Source organism: Staurois parvus, unplaced genomic scaffold (assembly GCF_062004578.1).
Source record: "Staurois parvus isolate SC_StPar_1 unplaced genomic scaffold, SC_StPar_1.0 ptg001089l, whole genome shotgun sequence".
Taxonomy (NCBI): Eukaryota; Metazoa; Chordata; class Amphibia; order Anura; family Ranidae; genus Staurois; species Staurois parvus.
In genome coordinates this window covers 1,144,431-1,167,541 of record NW_028318885.1, presented here as the reverse complement: position 1 = coordinate 1,167,541, position 23,111 = coordinate 1,144,431, and the positions used below count along the sequence as shown (strand labels likewise).

At 38.6% G+C, this 23,111-nt stretch overlaps 1 protein-coding gene across 2 annotated transcripts in view; it reads right to left on the bottom strand.

The window, feature by feature from the left end:
- Positions 1-2,183: 2,183 nt before the first annotated feature.
- The window catches only part of TMEM87A (transmembrane protein 87A), a 73,254-nt gene continuing 52,326 nt past the window's right edge, over positions 2,184-23,111 (bottom strand). For both annotated transcript variants that reach the window (XM_089658681.1, XM_089658682.1), the window contains exons 13-20: positions 20,226-20,334; positions 18,531-18,589; positions 16,047-16,150; positions 12,321-12,394; positions 11,467-11,528; positions 8,751-8,803; positions 8,182-8,212; positions 2,184-4,470 (exon numbers count right to left, since the gene is read on the bottom strand). In XM_089658681.1, the coding sequence (XP_089514807.1) occupies positions 4,429-4,470; positions 8,182-8,212; positions 8,751-8,803; positions 11,467-11,528; positions 12,321-12,394; positions 16,047-16,150; positions 18,531-18,589; positions 20,226-20,334 (534 nt within the window). In that variant the 3' untranslated portion in view covers positions 2,184-4,428. The remainder of the gene's footprint in view (positions 4,471-8,181; positions 8,213-8,750; positions 8,804-11,466; positions 11,529-12,320; positions 12,395-16,046; positions 16,151-18,530; positions 18,590-20,225; positions 20,335-23,111) is intronic.

The following is a 23,111-nucleotide window of genomic DNA, read 5'->3' as shown; positions in this document are numbered from 1 at the left end:
TTATGCTAAACAAAAAAGACCGAACATTTTGGAAAACACAGAGTTTTCTTCATTTCTGTGATAAAATTTTTGCAAATGAATAATTGCTCTTCATAAATATAGGCCAAGATGTATTCTGCTACATTTCTTTGGTGAAAATAACCCAAATCAGCTTATATTACTTAGTCTGTAGGAAAGTTACAGACTCCACAAACTGTGGGATATATCTGAAAATCGGCCAATCCTGATGTACTGACGTCCCAAAAATACCCCCCTCCCCACTCTACACAGAGAACAACTACAGCTGTGGTTTTCAATCACAGGCTGTGTGCTGGAGCTCTCCTTCCTATCTCCTTTTTTCTATTGGTCTCAGAAGTGAGTCATGCTGATAACAGAAGTACCAGGCAGCAGAGAGAAATTACACTTAGAACTTTGGCAAGAGGCAAGTACACAGTATAGAAGGATGTGCTTTCACTGAGGTTTACAATACTTTAAATAAAACCCGAGCCCACTGCCCCTATACTCAGCACACACACGCTCCTTTTCCCCACAACATATGCTTTAATGACTGTGCTACCAGCAGGAGTGTAAGGGCTCGTTCACACTTGACTGTTTTTCCAACTCTTGGCAAATGCCCCTATAGCGTTTGACAAGCGTTGGTCCAGCGTTGACAGAGCGTTTTTAATGCTCAACAAGCGCCGCATGCTCGGTTCAGCGGTGGTTGCTAGGCGCTTGCCGAGGGTTAAAAATGCCCCACAAATGCCTATAATGAAGTTTGAATGGTTTTAACGCTCTGCAAGTGCCCCGCAACCGCACCACAAACGCAGGCCGGGCGTTTGTGGAGCGGCACCATAGACGAGAATAGGAGGCTTCAACGCCTCCTGACTCGACCAGAGGCATTCGTTTTGCCGCGACGCTAACGCTTAGAACAGCACCATGTGCTGCAATGTGCAGAATTGTCAGAGGCGTTTGGGAAACGGTAAAAACGCTTCCCAAATGCCTTTCTGCCGCCTACACACAACGCTAGTGTGAACGTAGCCTCAGAGATGAGCAAACCTCAGCACACATTCTAGAATACAACTTCCATTAGATATGGTTTTCTACACAGTTCACCTTACAGAAGAACTTCAGGAGTATTGCTGTGTACAGCGCGCTAATCATGCAATCAGTGCATATGGCATGCAAAACACTCAAACTGGAGCAGGCAGAATCTGGAGCAGCTGTGCATAGCAAGCAAAATAACCTCCTTCCACCTACCCCTCAGTACAGACACACCCCAGCACAGTCCAACCCCCAACAGACCCCCCCCCCCCCAGTCAGACACACCCCAGCACAGTCCAACCCCCAGCAGACCCCCCCCCCCAGTACAGACACACCCCAGCACAGTCCAACCCCCAACAGACCCCCCCCCCCTCAGTACAGACACACCCCAGCACAGTCCACAGTCATACAATGTGATTTCCTGAATTTTTTTTTTTTTAATTCTGTCTCTCAGAGTGGGAATGCACCTACAATGTGAATTTCAGACCCCTCCATGATTTCTAAGTGGGAGAACTTGCAAACTTTTACAGTGTTCAAATACTTATGTTCCTCACTGTATGTAAATGTCAGCTTTGGCATTCTGCATACTATTTGGTTTTCTTTATTCTCTCTCTTTGGTAACCTTGTCAAGGTGCATTGTGCGATATATATTGTATGATGATTTTTGATGCATGCGACACAACTTATATGTACCGAGACATGCTAAATGTATAATGTTTGCTGTACATTACTTGCATACGGCAATAAAAAAAACATAAATAAAATGTACATTATAATTTAATGTGGAGGATCTGTGTGCATTCCTTCAACCCAGAGTATACGGTTGACTCTATTGGTATAGCCTCACAGGAGTCAATCAGGCATTTTACATCATAGACAAAGACATATCCCAACCATTGCTGCCTGTAATTACTGACTTACACCAATGGCATCATTGGGAGGCTAAATCTAGGAACAGAAAGTGATTGCTTATGCCTACACTAATATGACAACAGAATATTGTAGTGTAGCAACAAGCCAATACATTTGTGCCTGCAGCCTCCCAACACGGATTCTAGAACACTCAGGCTGTGCTCCCATTTCCAATTGTATAGACAAGCCTACACAATCGGTCCTCCATGTCTTTAACCAAACAAGTTATTCAAAATAATTAAGCAGAAAGACACATTTTAAGTTATTTATTCTTATAAAAAGGACAAATACATCTTACTTAGAAAGCACAAACATGTCAATTGAACAGCAAATTACAAAAAAGAAAAAGTAATTGCATACAATGAAATTGCTGCACAGTCCACCCGATGTTCTGTAACTCCATCACACGTTATACTGTAATTGAAACCTCTCAGACTGAGCATGATGAACTGTTTAATATAAGGTCCAGTGTTTGACAGTTGCTTGTCACGTTTTGTTTTCAGGTAAGGGCTCTCAGAGCTGCCAGTGTAGTGGTAGAGAACACCAGAAGTCACAATGCAAATTACTACGTGTTTTACAGGGCTTCTGTAACTAACTCAATTACCTGTGTGAGAAGCATCAGATGAAAGCAGCCATACTTAAAATTCGTTTCACAGCTTGGAACTAGTATATGGCCTGGAAGTCACATAATGGCTTGTCACCAGGGGCAGACTGACCATTTGGAAATTCGGGCACTGCCCGAGGGCCCGGGGTCAGTAGGGGGCCCCATGAGATGCTCCTGGTAACTTTTTCATACGTTTTTTGAGTTTGGGCAAGGAAACAGGGGCCCCATGATCCCCTATTGCCCGGGGGCCTCATGAGTTGTCAGTCCACCCCTGCTTGGCATGCAAACAATTTGCTTTGTGACAAGTCTACTATAACAAATTTTATTTATAGATGAACTAATCTCGGACTTAAAAGGATAGCTGCCGTTGTCTATGACATCTGATTAAAAAAAACAAAAAAAACAATCTTGGTCTCCCTTCAAGCAATCAGCTCCTCACTTTCCTGTTGCTAGGGAAGGTTCAAATGTGCAGCTGACTAGCTTCTACACAGTTACCTGTTCTTCAGTCCTACCTTTTCACATAAGGCCCAATGTGCTCAATTGAGTGGATCAAAAAAATCACCAAATACAACTGTCAAATTTACTAATTTGGCAATGGCTGAGCACCTAATATGCATTTGACACTCTCAGGTTGTTCTTGATACCACCTCTCCATTTTTATCATGACTTACAAGTGTACAAAGAGCAGAATGGGGGAAGTTCCTAACATTATAGACGCTCAGCTTTCTTCCTTGTTCTGACATGCTTAGCCATGATGTGCCAAGGAGGAAGAACAGCTACGGACAGAGCGCATCCCAGCAATTAATACCAGTCACTGGCAGACACACACACACCATAAAAGTGTGTTTTCACAGAAAGGGTGGTAGGTTTTATGTTATAACACAGTTTTAAAAAGAACTGATACGTTGAAGTGCGTGTGTATCTGGAACAAGCACTGCTGCAATCCATAGCATCCAAACAGCAATAGTTTTGTAATCTCCTGTCTGCTCAATTAAATGCTGAAATCTGATTGGTTGTTCCAAGCACCTGCACACCGCTGCCTGTTTTTTTTTATTTTTTTAAATCTAGTAGACAATGTTGTTTTCATATTAGTGCTTAAAGCTGTAGCTTTTTCTGAAGCCCAGATCCACAGATTTAATACAAGTGACGCAAAAGTTCTGGTCTAAACCATGTACATAACAAAACTGCTGCATCAGAGTTTACAGTGGGAACTCTGTCTTTATTTCATGCACATGCTCTTCAATTACTGTGCCTACAGTTTCCCATTACTGAAAAATATCTTTGTAAACTCAATCAACGCTTATCTCCTTACTGATAACCTGGACAACAGCTCCATCAGCCTGTATATTGTATTTCTACTTCAAAAAAAAAAAAAAATCTAACTTAAAAACAAAAGTTTAAGCATTGGTTTGTAAACAAAATTTCCCAGAATAAAGCACAAGTAAAATACTATTGTCCCTTACAGCTTTCACCCCAATCAGTCAACCACCTAAATGTAGAGACAGCAATGCGCGTCTCTTTTTTGATTTTCATTAAATAACATAAGCAAAACTAAAGTGCAGGATTGTCCATAGCCCACCGCTGACCAGAAGGGTTCACATCACTCTTACTGGAGTTTGATGTCAATCCTACAAGACATTGTTTATAGTATTAGGACACGGAGTGAAATTCTTCTTATTTTAAAGTCCTGCATGAGGGGCAAATATATGATTCTGGGGAATGTTCTTGACCTTTCTTATATTAGGTTTTGAAAAATGGATTCATTTGGAGGTAAGGCTTTATTTTGAGAGTAATCTTTTTACTTTCCAATAGCAGGGCAAATGATCGGCAATATTCAGCATTCTTCAGTCCTCACTCAATTAGTGCACCCTGTTCCTTTGATCCCTTCATCTTCACTCCATTTTGGATCTTTCAAAATGTGTTATCATTCGTTCCTGTTATCAGAAATAAATATAATTATGTGATTTAAAAGGCTTATCTTCCATTATTTCTAACACATCTCTAAAAGAAAACTGGATAATATTCTGGAGATCCTCTTGCAAAACTGAATCATTCAGCTGTGGGTTAAAGTGGATTTGAGTGTAAAGTTCTGTGAAGATCACCTGCAGCTACATATAAGTAAACCTGCTCACTTACCTCCATCTTCAAGCACAATAAGAAGAATGAGTGCTTTCTTCATATGACCTCTGACTTACCGTACAGTTATGTCTAAAGTGCATTAAAATTGAAGTTCGGGTTTTCAATTTAAAAAAAAAATTTACACACACACCCACCCCACTGCAACGGTTTCTCCACTGCCTCTAAGACAGGGAACTGAGCGATCAAACACCGCTGATCGCTCAGCTCTCAGGCTTCAGAGAGCTGATGACTGTCGGTCAACGGCTCTCTGATGTGCCCCTTCCACGCTCACTGGAGCACTGGGCTGTGGAAGAGGGCAGGAGCAGCTGGTTCAGGCTCTAAGTGGCTTGCTGAGACGCTGAGCCAGATGCCAGTCCAGTCATCTGGGTGGATCCCAACCATACGGCCAGGATCTTTTCACAGCCTGGACTGCCTCTATGATGTCAGCCAATAGTGGGCTTTAGCATGATGTCGGCTGAAAATGGGTCACTAGAGTGCAGAATAAAAAGCACTACTGTGACCCACAGGAGAAGTACTGCCAAAATATACTTCTCCTTTAATCAACCTTCATTTAAAAGTATAAAAAAGCATGCATTGTAAAACATTGGGCTGCCATTCATATATTAAGCACCACCTTAAAATTCCTGTTACCTGGTTGTCATGCTGAGCCTCAAGGTTATTTGTTTTTGAGTCAATAATGCTTTTGTATGTTTCAGAATTGTTTCTCTCTCCATACAAGTCTATGGTAGTGCAAAAACAACTTGACAACCTGCAATGAAATCTGAATGATCCGAGAAGTGTCTCAAGCAGATGTCAAAAACATGCTGCACTTGCCCATCAAAGCCCGACCATGCACATCCTATGTACATGCAGATAAAGATTTTTGCCATTGATGCTGTGATTTATTGACTCAAAATATTACAAAAACAGCCAAGTAATGAGCATTGTTAGAAGGATATCAGGATATCAATGACAGGCTATATATTTCTCCCATGGTATTTGCTTTGAATGAAGTTATAAGCTAAGCCTGAAGTAAGATCAGTATACAGCTTTAATAGCTTTGACAACTTAACTTTTTATATTTTCTAAATACTTGTTCAGAATGGTGTACCACTGAAACTCTGTTAAGTTTAAAAAAAAAAAAAAAAAAAAAAAAAAAGTGGCCTTAAATCTTCAGGGAAAATATATTTACCATTTGTAGAATAAAGATCTCCCTAGTGAAAGGCCATTTAAAAGGGGATATGATCACAATATACAGATATCTAAAGAGTGATTCTAGCATGGGGTTAAAACTATTCAGTCTTAGTCTCTTAAGAACACATGTGGCCACTCAATGAAGTTAGACAAGAAGCAGTATAATCTTCATCTTAAGAGCTTCTAGAATGTGGAACTCCATTCCACAGTTGGGGATGTCAGCAGGAAGTGTCAATAAAAAAAAGAAAAAAACTTTTAGATGGGCGTCTTAAACCAATATACAGGGATATGGGAAATAGTAGTGACATAGACACACTTAACTGGATGGACTGGTGTCTTTATTCAACCTTATAAAACTATTTGTCCCTGTAAAAAGAGTAAATACTTAACTCTTCTGCTGTTCACACCACTGAAAACTACTCCTTTGAAGGAAAGTCTTACTCTAACATCTGTTGAGAAACCAACAATTCCATGACTGTCTGTCCCGCACCGGTGCAGGACCTCCTCCTGCCAGCACCTACATTACAGCAGGATGCACGGAGGTCAGTGGAAGGGACCATAAAGCAAAGTGTGGGTCACAGGAAACAACAATCAAGAAAGTATCAATTTCTTAGCAAAATTTGGATAAAGTTTTCTCTTCAACAGATCGGCAGTTGGTGGTTGGGCAGCGAGAAAAGTATTTAGGCTCTTCTTTTGCAGAAACACATTTTTTTGCTAAATAATTACCTGGAACCCCAAAACATTATATATGTTTTTAAGTAGAGGCCCTAGAGAATAAAATGGTGGGTTTTGCAATTTTGTATGTCACACAGTATTTGTGCAGAGTTTTTTTGGAAAAAAACACTTTAATGATTTTTAGTGCAAACAAACACAATATAATATCCATTCTTTTGGTAAAATATAAACAATGATGTTATGCCGAGTAAATAGATACCCAACATGTCAGGCTTTAAAATGGAGTATGCCTGTGGAATGGCACCAAAATACGCTACCTAAAAATCTCTATAGGTGATGCTTTAAATACCTTTACAGGTTACCAGTTTAGAGATACACAAGAGGCCTAGTGCTAGAATTATTGCTCTCGCTCTACTGTTTGCCATGACACCTCACATTTGTGGTGTGGTGCAATCACCATTTACATATGCGTTTGGAACCGATGCATTCATTCACCTTTGTGCACAAACATGGGGGTGCTTTAAAAAAATGTTTTTTTTTTAAATTTATTTGAATTTTTTTTTTTTTAATTTGTACACTGTCTCTAATTGTTTTCATACTTTTATTGCTGTCACAAGAAATGTAAACATCCCTTGTGACAAGTCCTCTTTACTGAACAATCTGGGATCTATTAGACCCCAGATGTCTCCTCTGCTCTTTACATTGGATCAGACCGATCTTAGTCTGATCTGATACTGTTAACAAAAGACTGAAACCGGAAGTGACAAAATACTGGCCACTTCTGGTTCAAAATACCATGGAGGTAACCGGAGACTATCTGGTCTCCAAAAACTGATATGGTAAGCTATCGCAACCGCCGGCTTCAGTGCCGGGCTCCCCGATTGCATGGGAGGGCCTAGAGAAGCACCGAAGTGCGAAGGGAAGGGTTGACCCCTGCTACCGCCTGTAAAAGCAATCCATTGGCTAATTAGCCACTACGATGGCTTTTGCATAAAAGGGAATCGCCGGCTGAAAAAAAGAAAAAAAAAAGTACTGCGATGATGCATGCAGCAGCAGGCATCATCCCAGTAGAACTACTTCTACCTGAGGATGTATGGGTATGTCCTATGGGAAGGAAGTGGTTAAAGTGATTCTAAAGACAAAACATTCCCTGCATTAAGGTAAAAAACGTTCCAGTAGTAGTATTAAGTTGGCCATAGATGGATCAAATCTCAGCCAGTTCAGCAGGGACAGGGCAGGCTGGTTGTACTGAAGTCAATTTATCCATGTCCCAGAAGGCTGCGGGGGGAAGAAGAACTTCCTTTGGATCACAGCAATCTGATCAGAAGCATGTACCAGCTCCCCCCAAACAATGCCAAAATGTAGAGAGAAGAGCATAAAGAGGAACTTTCCCTTTAGGATGACGTTCAACTTAAGGTAATCTAAAGTTTTACCCTCTCTCAATTATAGATATATTTATATTTTAGAGAAACTTCAGATGCTTAAAAATAAAAATAAACTTGCTGATTAAATGTCCTCCTACAGTTAATGTGCTTTATTAAATCTGATTTGCACAGCTCTGTTTGTATAGGGACTGTTGAATGATTCAGTAATGGTTGAGCACATGACAGTCATGAGTTCTGCTTTCAAGGCCAGAAATATAACTGAAAGATACTGACCTCATCTGAATCCAGTAATGCTGGAAGAGCACTGAAATAAAAAACAGAACAGTCATTATTTTGTATTCGTGTGTGGAATACGTAAGATGGAAATGTGAGGCATTTTAAGGGACAGGGTTGGTTAAACGTTACAAAGTAGAAAATATATTTGCACACAAAATACCATCTTACTAGGTTATAATAATAGGAAATTAGATTCTACCTACTTGTGCCAGAAAAAAAACTGAAAGATATACAGTATGATTTGTATGTACACAAAACTCCCTAGTCAATTGGATTATTGCATAAATATGCCCTTTATGAGGGCCTTGTCTTCTGAAACTCGTTTAGCACACAATTGCCAAAATATTGTATGATTTTGCAGCTTTTTAATCTGCTTTCATTCTGCTATCTACCTTGAACATTGTGCACACTATTGCTTTTGCAATTCATGATTTTTCTAACCTAACCATACACAATAATTGTACATGATTGTTCCATACACTGGTTCATCCTGGAGGGGGATTTTTTTTTTGTCAACAAAATAAAGTTCCACTTGCTAAGTTAAATGATCAGTTGGAAATACTCACACGTCAGTGACAGAAGAAGGGATGTTCTCTTCCACCCATTTTAAATCCTCCTCCTGCCAAATACATAAATTACACATCAGTTAAAGTCTCTGGATATATAACATTTTTGAAATGCAAAAAGGAAAACATTTTTAAAGGGATTACATATGTATTCATTTATATAACCCAAACCACACATTCAGCTCATCAACTGTGAAAAAGCAGGATTCCAACATATAATGCAATGTGGTTAAAGGGCTACCCCTCTCCCCCCACCCTGCACATTTACATGCAGACAAAGTTATCCAAGTAAGAGTGACAGGGGTTGGGCAAACTACAGTAGTGATGGGACTGACTGCTTTAGCAGTTGAAACTTTTTTTTTTTTAAAGATGCTTTAAACCATTTAAATAACAGATACTGTAGTATGCAATGTTTTAGGAATAAAAAGACTGCCATTGCTTAAAGCGTTACTAAACCCACAACAGTAAAATCAGTCTGTATACTCAGTAAAGAAACGCTTGTTATACACACTGTGGAACCTAAGGGGATATTGTCTGCATTGTGTAAAAAGGCCATTTGATCTTGATTGTTCTGCTCCTCCATTTGTGTAAGCGATCACCTCTTATCTCCTGATAAGACAGACTGAACCATAGGCATTTTGCACATGCTCAGTTTGGTGTGTATTACTAGAAAGGTTTTTTTTTTTGGGAGAGTGCAAGTGATCAGCACAACGCCAATCAGCACTGTCCAGACAGAGGTTAGGGGTTATAATTGCATTTCCATGTTCTGTGTACTGTGGGAGACCAGATATAGTGAATGAAGGGTCTGGGTTTTGTAACAGTTGAATACTGCTACTTGACTGACTGCTATGCTGACCCACTGGCTTTACTAGTTTTGGTTGGAATCAAGCAATCAGCATTTTCATTAAGAATGGCTAGCAATGAAAAAACCCGTCTCAAGACAGGACATATGATGTGCTATGAGCATCAGCAGCCTGACTGGATAATGTTAGAGCAGACAAAACATCTCCTGGGAAGTGAAAGAAAAAAATGACTTAATAACATGGCAACAAAAATCACAGAATTGACAGCAAATAAATGTTTTTTCATTTTAAGCCCAAATCCAGGAAAATGTAAAATTATCCCTTACAGTGGGGCTGCACCTGCACTCCAAAGGTTAGTTGCTTGTTCTGTCTAGGGGAGAGGATAAACACATAACTGATCACCCACTCCCCTAGCAGATGGTTCTAACTCATGCTCAGGCAGTGGACTGTTCCTCGGCATCAACATGTACAATGCAGGGATATAGAACATACTTTGGTCTTGATGATGTCAGGACCCTAGACCGCAAGAGCTTGGGGAGTAGATGCTGCAGGAATCGATCTAGCAGCGAGGGATGAAAGGAGGATTGGGTAAGAATCTTCTTTTATTGTTCCCCTACACCCCAGTGCAGGCATAGCACCAATACAAGAGATTTTTGTTGTCTGAAGTTGCACTTTAACAACTAAAAAAAATATTATTTTTTTTGGCTCAGAATAGTGCCAATAACAACATTTACAATTGAAGGGAATGCACCCATTGTCTCCTGCTCTGTAGGCACAGGCCCTTAAAGCGGAACTAAACTCCCCAGAATACTTCACTTCCACCTCCCAGCTATGTGGTGGTTACATCCCTTGTCGATCAGTGTAGTCCTCTCTAGGTACCAGGTTTTTGGCCTCTTGATCGGCTGTGCTGGAATGATTGACTCCCATGCTCATGCACGCTGGCCAAAGTGTTCCAGGAATGCATACTGAGCTGTGCATGTGCAGCTAAGTTTACATTCGTTAGAAAACTGTGAAGAGGCAGGTAAGTTTTTATTACTGCAGAAGAATCATGGCATATCCCTTCTGCAATAAAAAGTTGCTTGCTCGCAATTTTCTAAAAGTTAGGTTTAATTCCACTTTAAAGTGGTAGTAAACCTTGTGAAAAAACCCCAAAAATAAACAAACTGGTCTTCCAGCAGGCTTATGCCATAACGTGCTAGTATCAGGGGCGGACTGACTATTTGGAAACTTGGGCACTGCCCGAGGGCCCGGGGTCAGTAGGGGGCCCCATGAGATGCCCCTGGTACCTTTTTCATAGGCTTTTTTGAGTTTGGGCAAGGACACAGGGGCCCCATGATCCCCTATTGCCCGGGGGCCCTATGAGTTGTCAGTCCGCCCCTGGCTAGTATGCACTGCATGCTAGCACATTATGACAGACTTAAAAAAAACGGATCCCTCCAGCAGCATGCTGTCACCACTGTTTGGGATTCTACCTTCCGGGTTTGCTGGCTTCGCCTATTTGAATGGCTGAGCCATAATGACATCACTTCCGTAGCAGTCACAGCACAGCTCTCTCAACAGACGGCCACTTGACGAGCCGCAATGATGTCGCTCCTGCGTAGTGACAGTGCAGTGCTCAAGTGCTGGTGACTTCACTGGCTTCTGCACGTGTAAATAATACCTAAACCGTGCATATTTAGGAGAAATTCACTGTAGCCTTGTTACAGGCTTAGCTGTAGGTACACAAAAAATAAACAGAGTTTACTAACTCTTTAACACCACCACTAGTAAAATTAGATACCGAGTCTTGTAAATTGTATCCCATAACAACCAGCAAGCTGAAATCATCCAACTATGGTTATGACCATGGCGTTTCATCACACAAAATATTACACAAAGACGACATATCACTTACAAACTTCATGTATACTTACAGCTTTGGAAACTTTTGTATTGCCATTTGTTTCTGGTTTTGAACTTCTCATTTTCATTCCCTCTGTGGAAAATAAAAGATGTGTAATTACATCTCTGGTTGATTATGTCTTATTTTTGGCATAGTTATCTGCTGTAATAGCTTTCTTTTGAATAGCGAATTCTGCTATGCATTAGCAAAATTGTATCCTCCTTGATCAAACCACCACACATAATGATACATTTTGTTTTTTTTGTTTTTATTATGTTAACGATTGTGCTGTCCGAGGTTTATTTCTAATCAGGTATGCAAAGCTATCTCCCTACCAACTCATCTGAAACCTGAATCTGAATGTTGAAGATACCATTGCTGGGGCTGAGGACCAAAAGTCACCCTGGAGCCTAACAGTTGCTAGTCTGGCTGACTTCAGGTGACCTCTGCCCGCCCACCCCCCCCTCCCGACACTGGCTTAAAACATTGTGGAAGCATAGCGAGTAGGGTACTGTAAGAAGAATGAGCTGGAGTAAGGTCTTATATTTACCAGCAGTTCAAAAGGTTACCATACAGTATGTGTGTTTGCAGAGACAGCAAACAAGCACCGATGGACCAATAACAAATCAGCACGCTACACACTGATAAACTATTAGGTAATAATCATCAGTCCTACATTTTACAATGATTTTGTATGAATAATAAGCAAACTGTTTTGTGCAAAACTAGTCAACTCTGCAGGTGTAAATGTCATTTTTTCATATAATCTACATTTAGCTCTGCAATTAATGCACAAAGTGGCCATATAAAACCAAAACGTTGTATGCATATATTGTAGTTTTAGGAACTGCTACTGGAAGCAGTGGTGTATAAACTAAAAGATACCAAAGCTTTCTTTTAACATTGGTTCCTTCTGTTCATCATCCTCGTCTTCCTCGATGAGTGGAGAAAATGCAAACCTGTTGAAGATGACATCGTTAAGTTCACACATTAAAGGATCCAGAAGAATGTGTTGATTTACTAAAAAGAGATGAGAATCTTCCCTCTGTAAATAATAAAGTGCTCACTTTGAATATCCAATCATGAGCAGATGGAAGAAACAGGGATTTATCTTTTACATGATTGGATAACATAAGTGAATTTAGGTAAAGTGAAGGCTGATTTACTAAAGTAGGTAGAAAAAAAGAAAAAAAAAAAAAGACACTATAACCCCTGGCAAAAAGTATGGAATCACCACTCTTAAAAAAAATGTTCATTCAATTGTTTCTGCAGAAAAAAAAAACAATTACAGATATGCCTCTAAACTATTTTCATTTAACATTCCAATCTTCTGGCTTTAAGAAACACTTAAAAAATAAAAAAGAAAGAAAACTGAAGTCAATTGCAACTGCTTTTGCAGATCAAGCAGAGGAAAAAAATATAGAATCACTCAATTGAGAAAATGATTATGGAATCACCATGTACTTTGCAGTTCTAAAACAAACATCTGCATCCGATTACATCTGCTAATTAGTCTGCAGTTAAAAATAGAGTGCTTGCACATCTTTGGGAGCTGTTGCACCAAGCTGATTGACATGAATCATGGCTGCAACACGAGAGATGTTGGTTGAAACAAAGGAGAGGACCATAAAACTTCTTCCAGAAGGTAAATCATCACAGAATGTTGCAAAAGCTGCGTCTCAAATCTGGACCAAATACAAATCAAATGGGAAGGTTGTAAAAAGGAAAATGTACTGGTAGACCAAGGAAGACATCAAAGCGTCAAGATAGAAAACTTAAAGCAATATGCCTTGAAAACAAAAATGCACAACAAAACAAATGAGGAACAAATGGGCAGAAACTGGAGTCAATGTCTGTAACCAAACTACAAGACATCACCTAAAGGAAATGGGATTTACACACAGAAAAGCCAAAAAAAAATCATCATTAACACCTAAACAGAAAAAAACAAGGTTACAGTGGGCTAAAGAAAAGCAATCATGGACTGTGATGACTGGATGAAAGTGATATTCAGTGATGGATCACAAATCTTCATCTTCAGGGTGATGATGCTGGAACTTTTGTTTGGTGACGTTTCAATGAAATGTATAACGATGACTGAAGAAAACATGCAAATTTCCACAACCATTGATGATATGGGGTTGCATGTCAGGTAAAGGTACAGGGGAGATGACAGTCATTAAATCTTGAATAAATGCACAAGTTTATATTGGAACTTTGGACACTTCTTATTCCATCAACTGAAAAGATGTTTGGTGATGATGACATTTTTCAGGATAATAATGCATCTTTCCATAGGGCAAAAGCCGTGAAAACTTTCCTTCCTTCAAGACATATAATCAATCAATGGCATGACCTGCAAACAGTCCGGACCTCTATCCAATTGAAAATCTATGGTGGAAATGAAAGAAAATGGTCCATGACAAGGCTCCAACCTCAAAGCTGATCTGGCAACTGCAATAAGAGAAAGTTGGAGCCGAACTGATGAAGAATACTGTTTCTCGATAGTTAAATTCATGCCTCAGAGAATTGAAGCTGCTTTAAAAGCCAGAGGTGGTGCAACAACGTACTAGTGGTGTACTGCAGTGTTTTATTTTCATGATTCCATAATATTTTCCTCAGAATTGAGTGATTCCATATTTTCTTCCTCTACTTGACCTGCAAAACCAGTTGCAACTGTCTACAGTTTTCTTTTTTAGGCGTTTCTTAAAGCCAGAAGGTTGGAATGTTACATGAAAATAGTGTTGAGGTATGTCTGTGATTAGTTTTTTTTCCTAGAGAATTAAATGAACATTTTCCAAGAGTGGTGATGCCATACATTTTGCCAGGGGTTGAAGTTCAACCATTAAAACACACACACACTCTCCTACCCACAGTTGATCCAGAAAAAAAACAAACAAAAAACAAAGCATGATCCAATTTACTCCAGTGGGGGAAGTACATTTCTTAATGATCCCCCATAAGGGGATCAGATATTCCCTGGATCAACTAATCCTGCTGGTATCATTACTTCTAAATATTAACATATTTAACCAACATCCAGTTACTTATATTTTGTGCACTTAGGAATGCATCTAGTTATTTATTTTTTTTTTTTTAAACATTCTGCTAAGTTGGATAGACCTAGTTCTTGAGTGTGTCTATTCCACATTTTTACAGCTCTTACTGTTAAGAAGCTTTTCCGCATGTGAAGATTAAACCTTTTCCTCCAGATGTAAAAAGTCCCCCCTTGTCCTCTGTAATGGCCTGAAAGTGAATAAACTCTACACCAAGTTCACTATATGGACCACTTATGTGTTTATACCCCTTCCCCCACCTGCCTTAATCACCTATTCCCGGTAGAGAATAAATTCGGTTCAGCTAAGCTTTCCTCGAAGCTGATCTCCTCCATGCCTCTTATCAGTTTGGTTGCGCACCTCTGCACTTTCTCCAGTTCCCCAATATCCTTTTTGTGAACTAGTTTCCAAAACTGACTTGTATATTTTAGATGAGGTCTTAATAATGATTAGTACAGAGGCAAAATGATGTCTGTCTCTGGAGTCTATACCACTTAACACAACAAAGGATTGTGCTAGCTTTAGAAACTGCAGGTTGGCATTGCATGCATTAAGTCTATGATCTGCCAGAACACTCAAATTCCATCTCCACCAGGAGGAGTAATCCTTACTCAGATTGTGGGAGAAGGTTCTTAAATATTTTAGTATATCAGCCTTAGTATCTCTTTAGTGCAATCCTGCGTGGGACATTCAGACAGGAGAGCTGAGACCCTTCTAGATTTAGGTGTAAGACTCAAAAGGTATGCTGCAGAAGAATATGGAACAGCAATGTAAAGATCTTGAAACAATAGTAGCCAGTGGATAAAAAAAATGAAGGTGGTTTGAGAGCGATTCCTTCAATAAAATATACAGCAATAACACAAACATTAGGGTTGATTTAGGGCTCATGCGTAATGAATGTCTGCATTTTTCTTCTGAATGCCTTTTACTCCTGGCAGGAAAAAGCAGCTTAAAAAAGTTCCTAAAGCTGCGCTTTGTACAAGTGTTTAGGTGTGTTTATGCATTCTATTGGCCAGAATATTACTTTATTTAGTCCATTACAATACATTAACTCGCAAACACACCTAAATCTGTCTTTACTCTGAATACCCAATCACAAGAGGAAAACTAAAAAGCATGATTTTTGCTAGCATATAATTGGTTATTCAGAGTGAACACTACTTCACCTTATTTAAGAACATTCGCTTTACTGGGTAAACAGCTTCTACTCCTTTAACAAATAAACATTGCACACAGAACAGAAGAAATTTACTTAATGTGCTGTTCCATCAAGGAAAATAAGCATCCAAGATATTTCCTTTCCTGAACTGATCACTTATTAGCTCCTCTAAACTGCGCACAAGAAACATGTGCAAAAGAAGAAAAGCTTCTAGTACGTTAAAGGGATTCCTGTAACCAAACACCAAAGGATTAGGTAGCTTCCTAACACTAGTTATTACGCACTCCTTATTACATGTTTGAGTAATATGCTTTATTGCTTGCAAAAATCTCAAGGATCATATCCTGCTTTGCTCTATCTACCAAGTCTGAAAATGAACAGGCCAGCTTTACAAACCTTTGATTATTTGCAGATGGCCTCCAAAGGACCATGATGACAAACAGGATCATGGAGAAGAGAAGGCGCCATATAGCATCATCTACCCAGAGCTCCTGCCAATCCTGCCAAATAAAAAAATGGTAAAATTAGAGCAGTTCATGAAAAAGGTGCACTCATGGAAGTGGCAGTAAATATATTAGACTGTAAATACATAAATCTTGTTCAATGGCAGCTGCTGAAATGACAAGACTATTAGCTACCCATACATTGAATATCAAAATTCAGACAGTTCATCAGGGACTGGCCAAATTTCGATCCATCTTTGGCCGTTTCCGCACGACAGAAGTCTATTTAAGAACTGGTTTCTGTCAAGTGAAACCTTGTCACCCTGCCAGCTTCAGCCTCTGATTAGTATATTCTGATAGCAGAGTCACCCCGCTGTCAAAATACAATGGCATAGCAGGGAGGATTCCTCCATCCACCTCAATAGTGTGGATGGGGGAATCCATTGTTTGTTTGTTTTTTGGATCAAAAAAGTGTCATCTATAGCCAGCGTTTGGTATGTTGGCTGTGTTCACATGTATAATGTATACTGTGTATATATAACTCATCCGCCCAGGGGTGGAAGGAGATGTGGGATATAGATAAATTATGTTAATAGGAAGATATTGATTTGATGTCTTTTTAAAGAAGAAAATGAATGCGATTTGTATTTGGTTGAAAATTAATAAATATTTATAAAATAAAAAAAAAATAACTCATCCGCCCATAGTTAATACTTGTATCACTTGCCCTTCCCTTTAGAGTTGGGCTCTCCTAACCCACTTGTCTTGTAATTGTATATTCACATCATTGATTGATTATTATGAATGATTGATGGCATTAGGATTTTTATAGTTTTAGGAGTAATCCTTTATTTGCATGATGAATTTGGACATATTTACCTCTATTTTTTCCTTGAACTATGCACTGGCACTTTAAGGCATATGATGTAATTTTTATTTGTATGAAGAAATTTTGACTTTTTTTTTTTTTTTGCTTGAACTAGCACTTTAAAGGTACATGATATGATCTAGTATTGATGCAGTTGTGAAGAGCACCTACCCATCTAGACATTTAGTTTTATTTTTGTATTCAGACATTTAGAGTGCTGCATCCCAACATATACTAAGTGCAAAAGAATTGTTCTTTATACACAGTACTGATAACTGCTAGTATTATCTGCCATATAAACAATTATTTTCATACTGAACATGAAAGCCAGTTCTTATACTGTAGTGGTCACTGAAATTCCAAGTTCAAACCCAAACTCAGACATAGGAATTGGTGTTAAAATAACACCAATAGGGCTTGTGTTGATGGAATTGTTTTGACATCAGTTTGAGAAGCTTCTGAGATCATTCCGATTCACTGACAGGTACATTTGACCGCCCTCTGATGTACATTTGATCTGCTTCAAGCAGGTTTTACATTCCTATAGACTTGTGTGGGAATGTAAAACTAGTCTGACGTGAACAAAAGCCTTCAACATAGGGACTAACACTGTTCAAGCATGCTGAAAGTTTTCATGAAAAATAAAAAAAAAAAGACAATCACTGTGCTGAGCTCATTATAAATGATACAGTTCGCATTAAGATATAAATGTATATGACCAATAACAATAACCACAATCCTTAAAGCGGAGTTCAACTCAAAAGTGGAAGCTCCGCTTGTTTGCCTCCTCCCTCCCTCCACTGCCATATTTGGCACCTTTTTTTTTGGGGGGGGGGGGGGGGGGGAGTGGTTACCTGGTTTTGACAGGTACCCACACCCACCTCCGGCTCTGTTCGCCACAGTGAAGTGAGCTGGACGTTCGGTCCCCTCCTTCCTCCCGCAGTCTCATGGGAACCTTCACAGGTCCCAGAAGACTGCCGGACCAATCAGAATGTGCAGCACGACTGGCGCATGTGCAGTGGGCACCCGGCTGTGAAGCTGCAAGCTGTCACAGCCTGGTGCCCACAGTTGTGATGCCAGTGCCGAGGAGAGATGAGACAGAGAAGGGTGAGCACATCGCTGGACACTGGGACAGGTAAGTGTTTATCAAAAGTCAGCAGCTACAGTTTTTGTAGCTGCTGACTTTTAATAAAAACAAAACTGACTGGAACCTCGCTTTAACTATCCAAGTTGCAGAATCACTGGACAACAGTTCAGATCTTTGTTGCTGTGAATGAATCCATGCAATACTTTTTTCGCACCAGGTCTCCTTTAGAGGACTTTTGCCACTCTGTGAAAATGATTGCACATGTCATATTGATGTGCCATCATTTTCATAGAGCCACAATCACTTTTCCTGGCTAAAGCAACAAGGCATATGTTATAAGCTGGTGTTTCTAGCAACAATAACGTGTGTTTCAGTGGTGTAAAGACTTTCAGATCAAGACTACTGTACATTGTTCTGACTTATTAGGTGATGGAGGGATAAAGTAATTATCAAAATTCTAAAGCCGTTTGACAGAAACTTACTGATTGACAGTCTACGAGGCGGAACTTCATAGTGGTCCAGATAATAAATACAATTGATGCTACAAGGACAAACAAATAATTGTATTCATATTCACAAAATTAACAGGTAAATATATACATAGACACTTTTTGCAAAAAAAAAAATTGAAGTGAAATTTGTAAACCATAAGAAAATATATGAAAAGTAAACGAATGCTGCTGCGCTTGTGAATAAAAACCTAATGTGAAATACCCGTGTAATGCAGCAGTCCTAATTGTGAACTTGTAAACACAAAATTAATAATAAATACCATGTGGACAGCGCATAAACAATAAAAACTTGACGACACTCAAAAATAATCAATCATAAGTAATAAACATCTAATTAAACTGGTTGTATTAGGTTTGCAGTCCCAAAATAGGAAAATAAGGTGCAAGCGTGCTATGTTCTTGATTGTGAACTCTGTATTAAATTAAAGGAAGTGCCTGATGACGATCCCAATAAAAGCACTAGTGACCATCCTAGAGCTAGGTGGTCATGAGATGACGGTGAGTGCAAATCCATTTGGGGCACCGGTCTGAGCACAGTGGAGCACTTGTCACTTTAATACGGAGTTCACAATCAAGAACGTAGCATGCTTGCACCTTATTTTCAAATTTTTGGACTGCATACCTAATACAACCAGTTTAATTAGATGTTGTTTATTACTTATGATTATTGATTATTTTTAAGTGTCATCAATTTTTTATTGTTTACACAACTTATGCGCAGTCCACATGGTATTCATTCATAAGAAAATATAAATGATTTATATACTGAGAAGCAAGGAGAGACTCATGCGCTGCCAAAATACCCTTACAGGGAAAAGCTGTTGCCTACAAAAAATGTGTTCCCACATAAGAGTGACAAAGAAAAATTTGTCTGTAGTGTGGTGCTGCTAATAAGTGCATAAATAACAAAGGCCAATAAAAGAAAGTAAATATATCAAAAACCAATAAAGTGAAGCAAAAATGGATGCATTAGCTGCTAGCAAACACCCTGCTGACCATCAAACCCATGCGCCAATCAATCCTCTTTAAATTCAAAAATATATATTAAAATATAGTGCATAAGCACCAAATTACAGCTGTATAGAAAACACTACAGTAGACGCAATTAAAGAATAAAAAATGACACCTGGCTGACCATCCAACCCATACAGGGCAAAAAGTGCAAAAACAAATAAAATATAATAATCTATTTGATTTTTCCCTATTTGTCCAACATGGATTTGATGGTCAGCCAGGTGTTTATTTTTTATGCTTTGTGTCTATTTAGTGTTTTCTATACAGCTGTAATTTGGCGCTCATGCACTATATTTTAATATATATTTTTGAATTTAAAGGATTGATGCACAGGATTGGGGGTCAGCAGGGTGTTTGATGATCCATCCATTTTTGCTTCACTTTATTGGTTTTTGATAAAATGATTTATATAACTTATCTGCAGTACATGCATACATTACATAAATGTGAATTGGACAAGTTGGTAGTCTACAATGAAGAGAAAGATTTGAAGAGGCTTATCTTGACTGCTCATGCTGCTGTGGTTGGCTAGTAACTAACTGTTTTGTCACATGACAGAAGAAGCAGGTGGGTGGGTGGGTGGCATTTTTCCAATTCAGAACAAACATCTTATTTTACAATAAAGTAACATTACAGGACAACCAGACTTACCTACTACAGCCAAGATAAGCGTATTTGTGAAGTGTCTGTAAAGAGACAGCTTGACCACGTTCCTTCGTAGCCTCAGCAGTTTCATGGTTTGTGTCAGGCTAATGAAGATGTGCAGAATGGTTAAGGAAAAAGCAGGGCTGCTAAAATCTAAGGGACCATACATTCTTCTAAAAAAAAAAAAAATCATTCTGCTAACAGCTGTCTTATTCTTACCTCTAAGATACCATCTATTAAACATAGACACATTAACCAATGCAGTATACGTTTTCTTTGGTTGAATCACTGTTGAAAGCTATACTCCATTAAACCTTCAAAACCTTGTTGTTAAGACCAAATACCAGACCATTTTGACAGGCAATCCTTTGACATCTCCGTGTCAAAGCTTACCAGTACTGTCCATCCCCACACAATCATGCTGGTCCATCCAAGCTAGAAATGGAAAATGTATGGAAATTGTGAAGACAGACAATATAAAAAAACTATTTTCCGTTTTGTTTCTAGAAAAAAATGTAAATTTTCAGAATTTTAAAAATTCAATGTGGAGTAGTTGAAATTGAAAGTCATTATGTTACACTGAGAACGTAAAATGCACTATATAAAAAAGTATTAAGTTTGAAATAAAAGTACAGTTTATTCAATAAACTAAACTTACTTTTTAAAAAATTCATACTCTGACTCTAAAGGAGACTTGCTCAAGGAATGTCTGCTTGGCAAACAGTATGATGGGCATAAGCATTTAAAGCTTCCTGCCAACATGCATTTTCTGTTATTGACAATGCTGATTCAGAAGCATATATTGCTCTTGCAAGAACTTGATCAATTTTCTCCTGATTTTCAGGTGCAATTTCATCTATAAACAAAGGGATTTGTGTTTTTCTGAGGCATTACATGAAGATGCTGCTGGTGAAGAAACACGTTGTGATGATCTAAAAGCAGCAAAAAGTGTTTTTGAAATTAAAACTTTGGAGGCAAAAACTACTTGCACTTTATTTTGGTCCTCGTCATTAAATTCAATAAACTATTTTTAATGTCTTTAGGGCACCTCTTAAATGCCAGGATGTGTTGTCATCCTTGTAGCTTTTGGAAAAGAAGATTTTTGCACAATATTTGCAGATTATTGCAGCTTTGCTCTCAACAGGAAATGTTCCCAAACTCTAGATGTTAGTCTCATCTTTAACTGAGAGGAGGAAAAGGAAAAACAATTTTCTGAGCAGACTATAGGTAAACATTATGCTGTGATGCTGGAGAATATTATCATGATTCATGTAAAGGTTTTAAAGAAACTAAATTTGTCAGATATATTTATCCTCTGTTTCAACAATCACCCAACTGTAGGAGGTACAAGATGGAACCCACAAGCAAACTAAACTGAAACCTTTCCCCCGGATTCCCCCCAGTGGCAGAAATGCATATTTCTATTGTTTGAGAATGCATGGCAAAGAACAGTGTTACTTGAATTGTATTGCAGGGTTTGCTGTTAATCAGCTGAGAGAACTTGCAATACTTTAAGACTTTACATAAAGTCTCAGAATTTTTTTTCATTAAGGTCTTCATGTTGTATAGTTTGAATACCATGTCACAGATATATTATCATTGTAAAATAACATAGTCCACACCTTTTTTTTTCCAGAAAAAAAACGGCTTTGGAAAAATTGGGAAGAAAGGTTTTTTTCCCCCCAACTTTTTAATTTTTTCTCCAGGCCTTCCCATCTCTAATCCAGGCTGGAGATTTGCCTGTCAGAATGGCCTGGTATTGGGCCTTAACAGCAACGTTTTTAAGGTTGCTGCAGGTATGTGCAGAATTACCTGTGTAAAATGGGCCTTTACCCTTACTCCAGCAACAAGTGCTTTCTCATATGCTCCTCTTCCAGTAGCTCTGTGTGCTGCTGTACCATACTACAAAATTCCTGTAACTGAAATCCTGATGTAGCAGACTTGATGCATACATGAATGTACAAAATATAAAGCCCTGCACACACTGTCAGCAGGATATAAATAAAAGCATACTTGTGAGAGCAGAATCTGGGACCAACAGTATGTACTAATTTATAATATATCCTTTACATATATTTAAAGTGGATTGATGTGTATAATTGTTCTTAGGTGATTACATAAAAATGAAATACATTTGTATTATTTGGCATTCTTTAAAAGGGTAACTCCACTTTTGTGGGAAAAATGCAAATAAATAATATGGCATAAACAATTGCTACGCAAGCCATATTGTGGCTGAATGCTATTACAATTACCTTTCCTTATCAATCTGCAGCACTGTAATTTTCTGCAAAATTCAATTCTATATGGCAAACCTGGAGGCATTCCATACACCAATCATTCAAAACTTGATATACTTGGTCAAATATTTTCTAATTTGACTGAAAATTGTCACTGGCTAGATATATCCACAAATGTCTGTTTTTCTAGACTCAACTAAAATATAACAAATTTAACAACCAGTTCTCTTTTGTTGATTGTTTGAACATTCCTATGCTTGATTGGAAGACACCTACAGAAGACATCTTACTGAAAGTTTACATCTATAGCCCGTCCAAAACAAAGTGTGCAATTCAGTCCTATATGACCAAATGGTGACTGGATTCCATTCGCATGAACAGGTAGGTCAACTGGAATCATGACTACTATATACAGTTATTTGCAGTAGACATCTGAATGTCTACACAGAAAAAAAGGCTTGTTAAAAGGCTGCCAACAGGTTATCAGCAACATTTGCTATAACTTAGTGTTTACAGGTAGAGCGGATTCAGTTAATGAACACCAATTTTAAAGAGGATTACCTTCCTACCAAAGTTATCAGACACAAGTGCAGGTATTGGATTCTATATCCAATGACATGTTTTAAAGATATACTGAAACCCAAAGTGTATT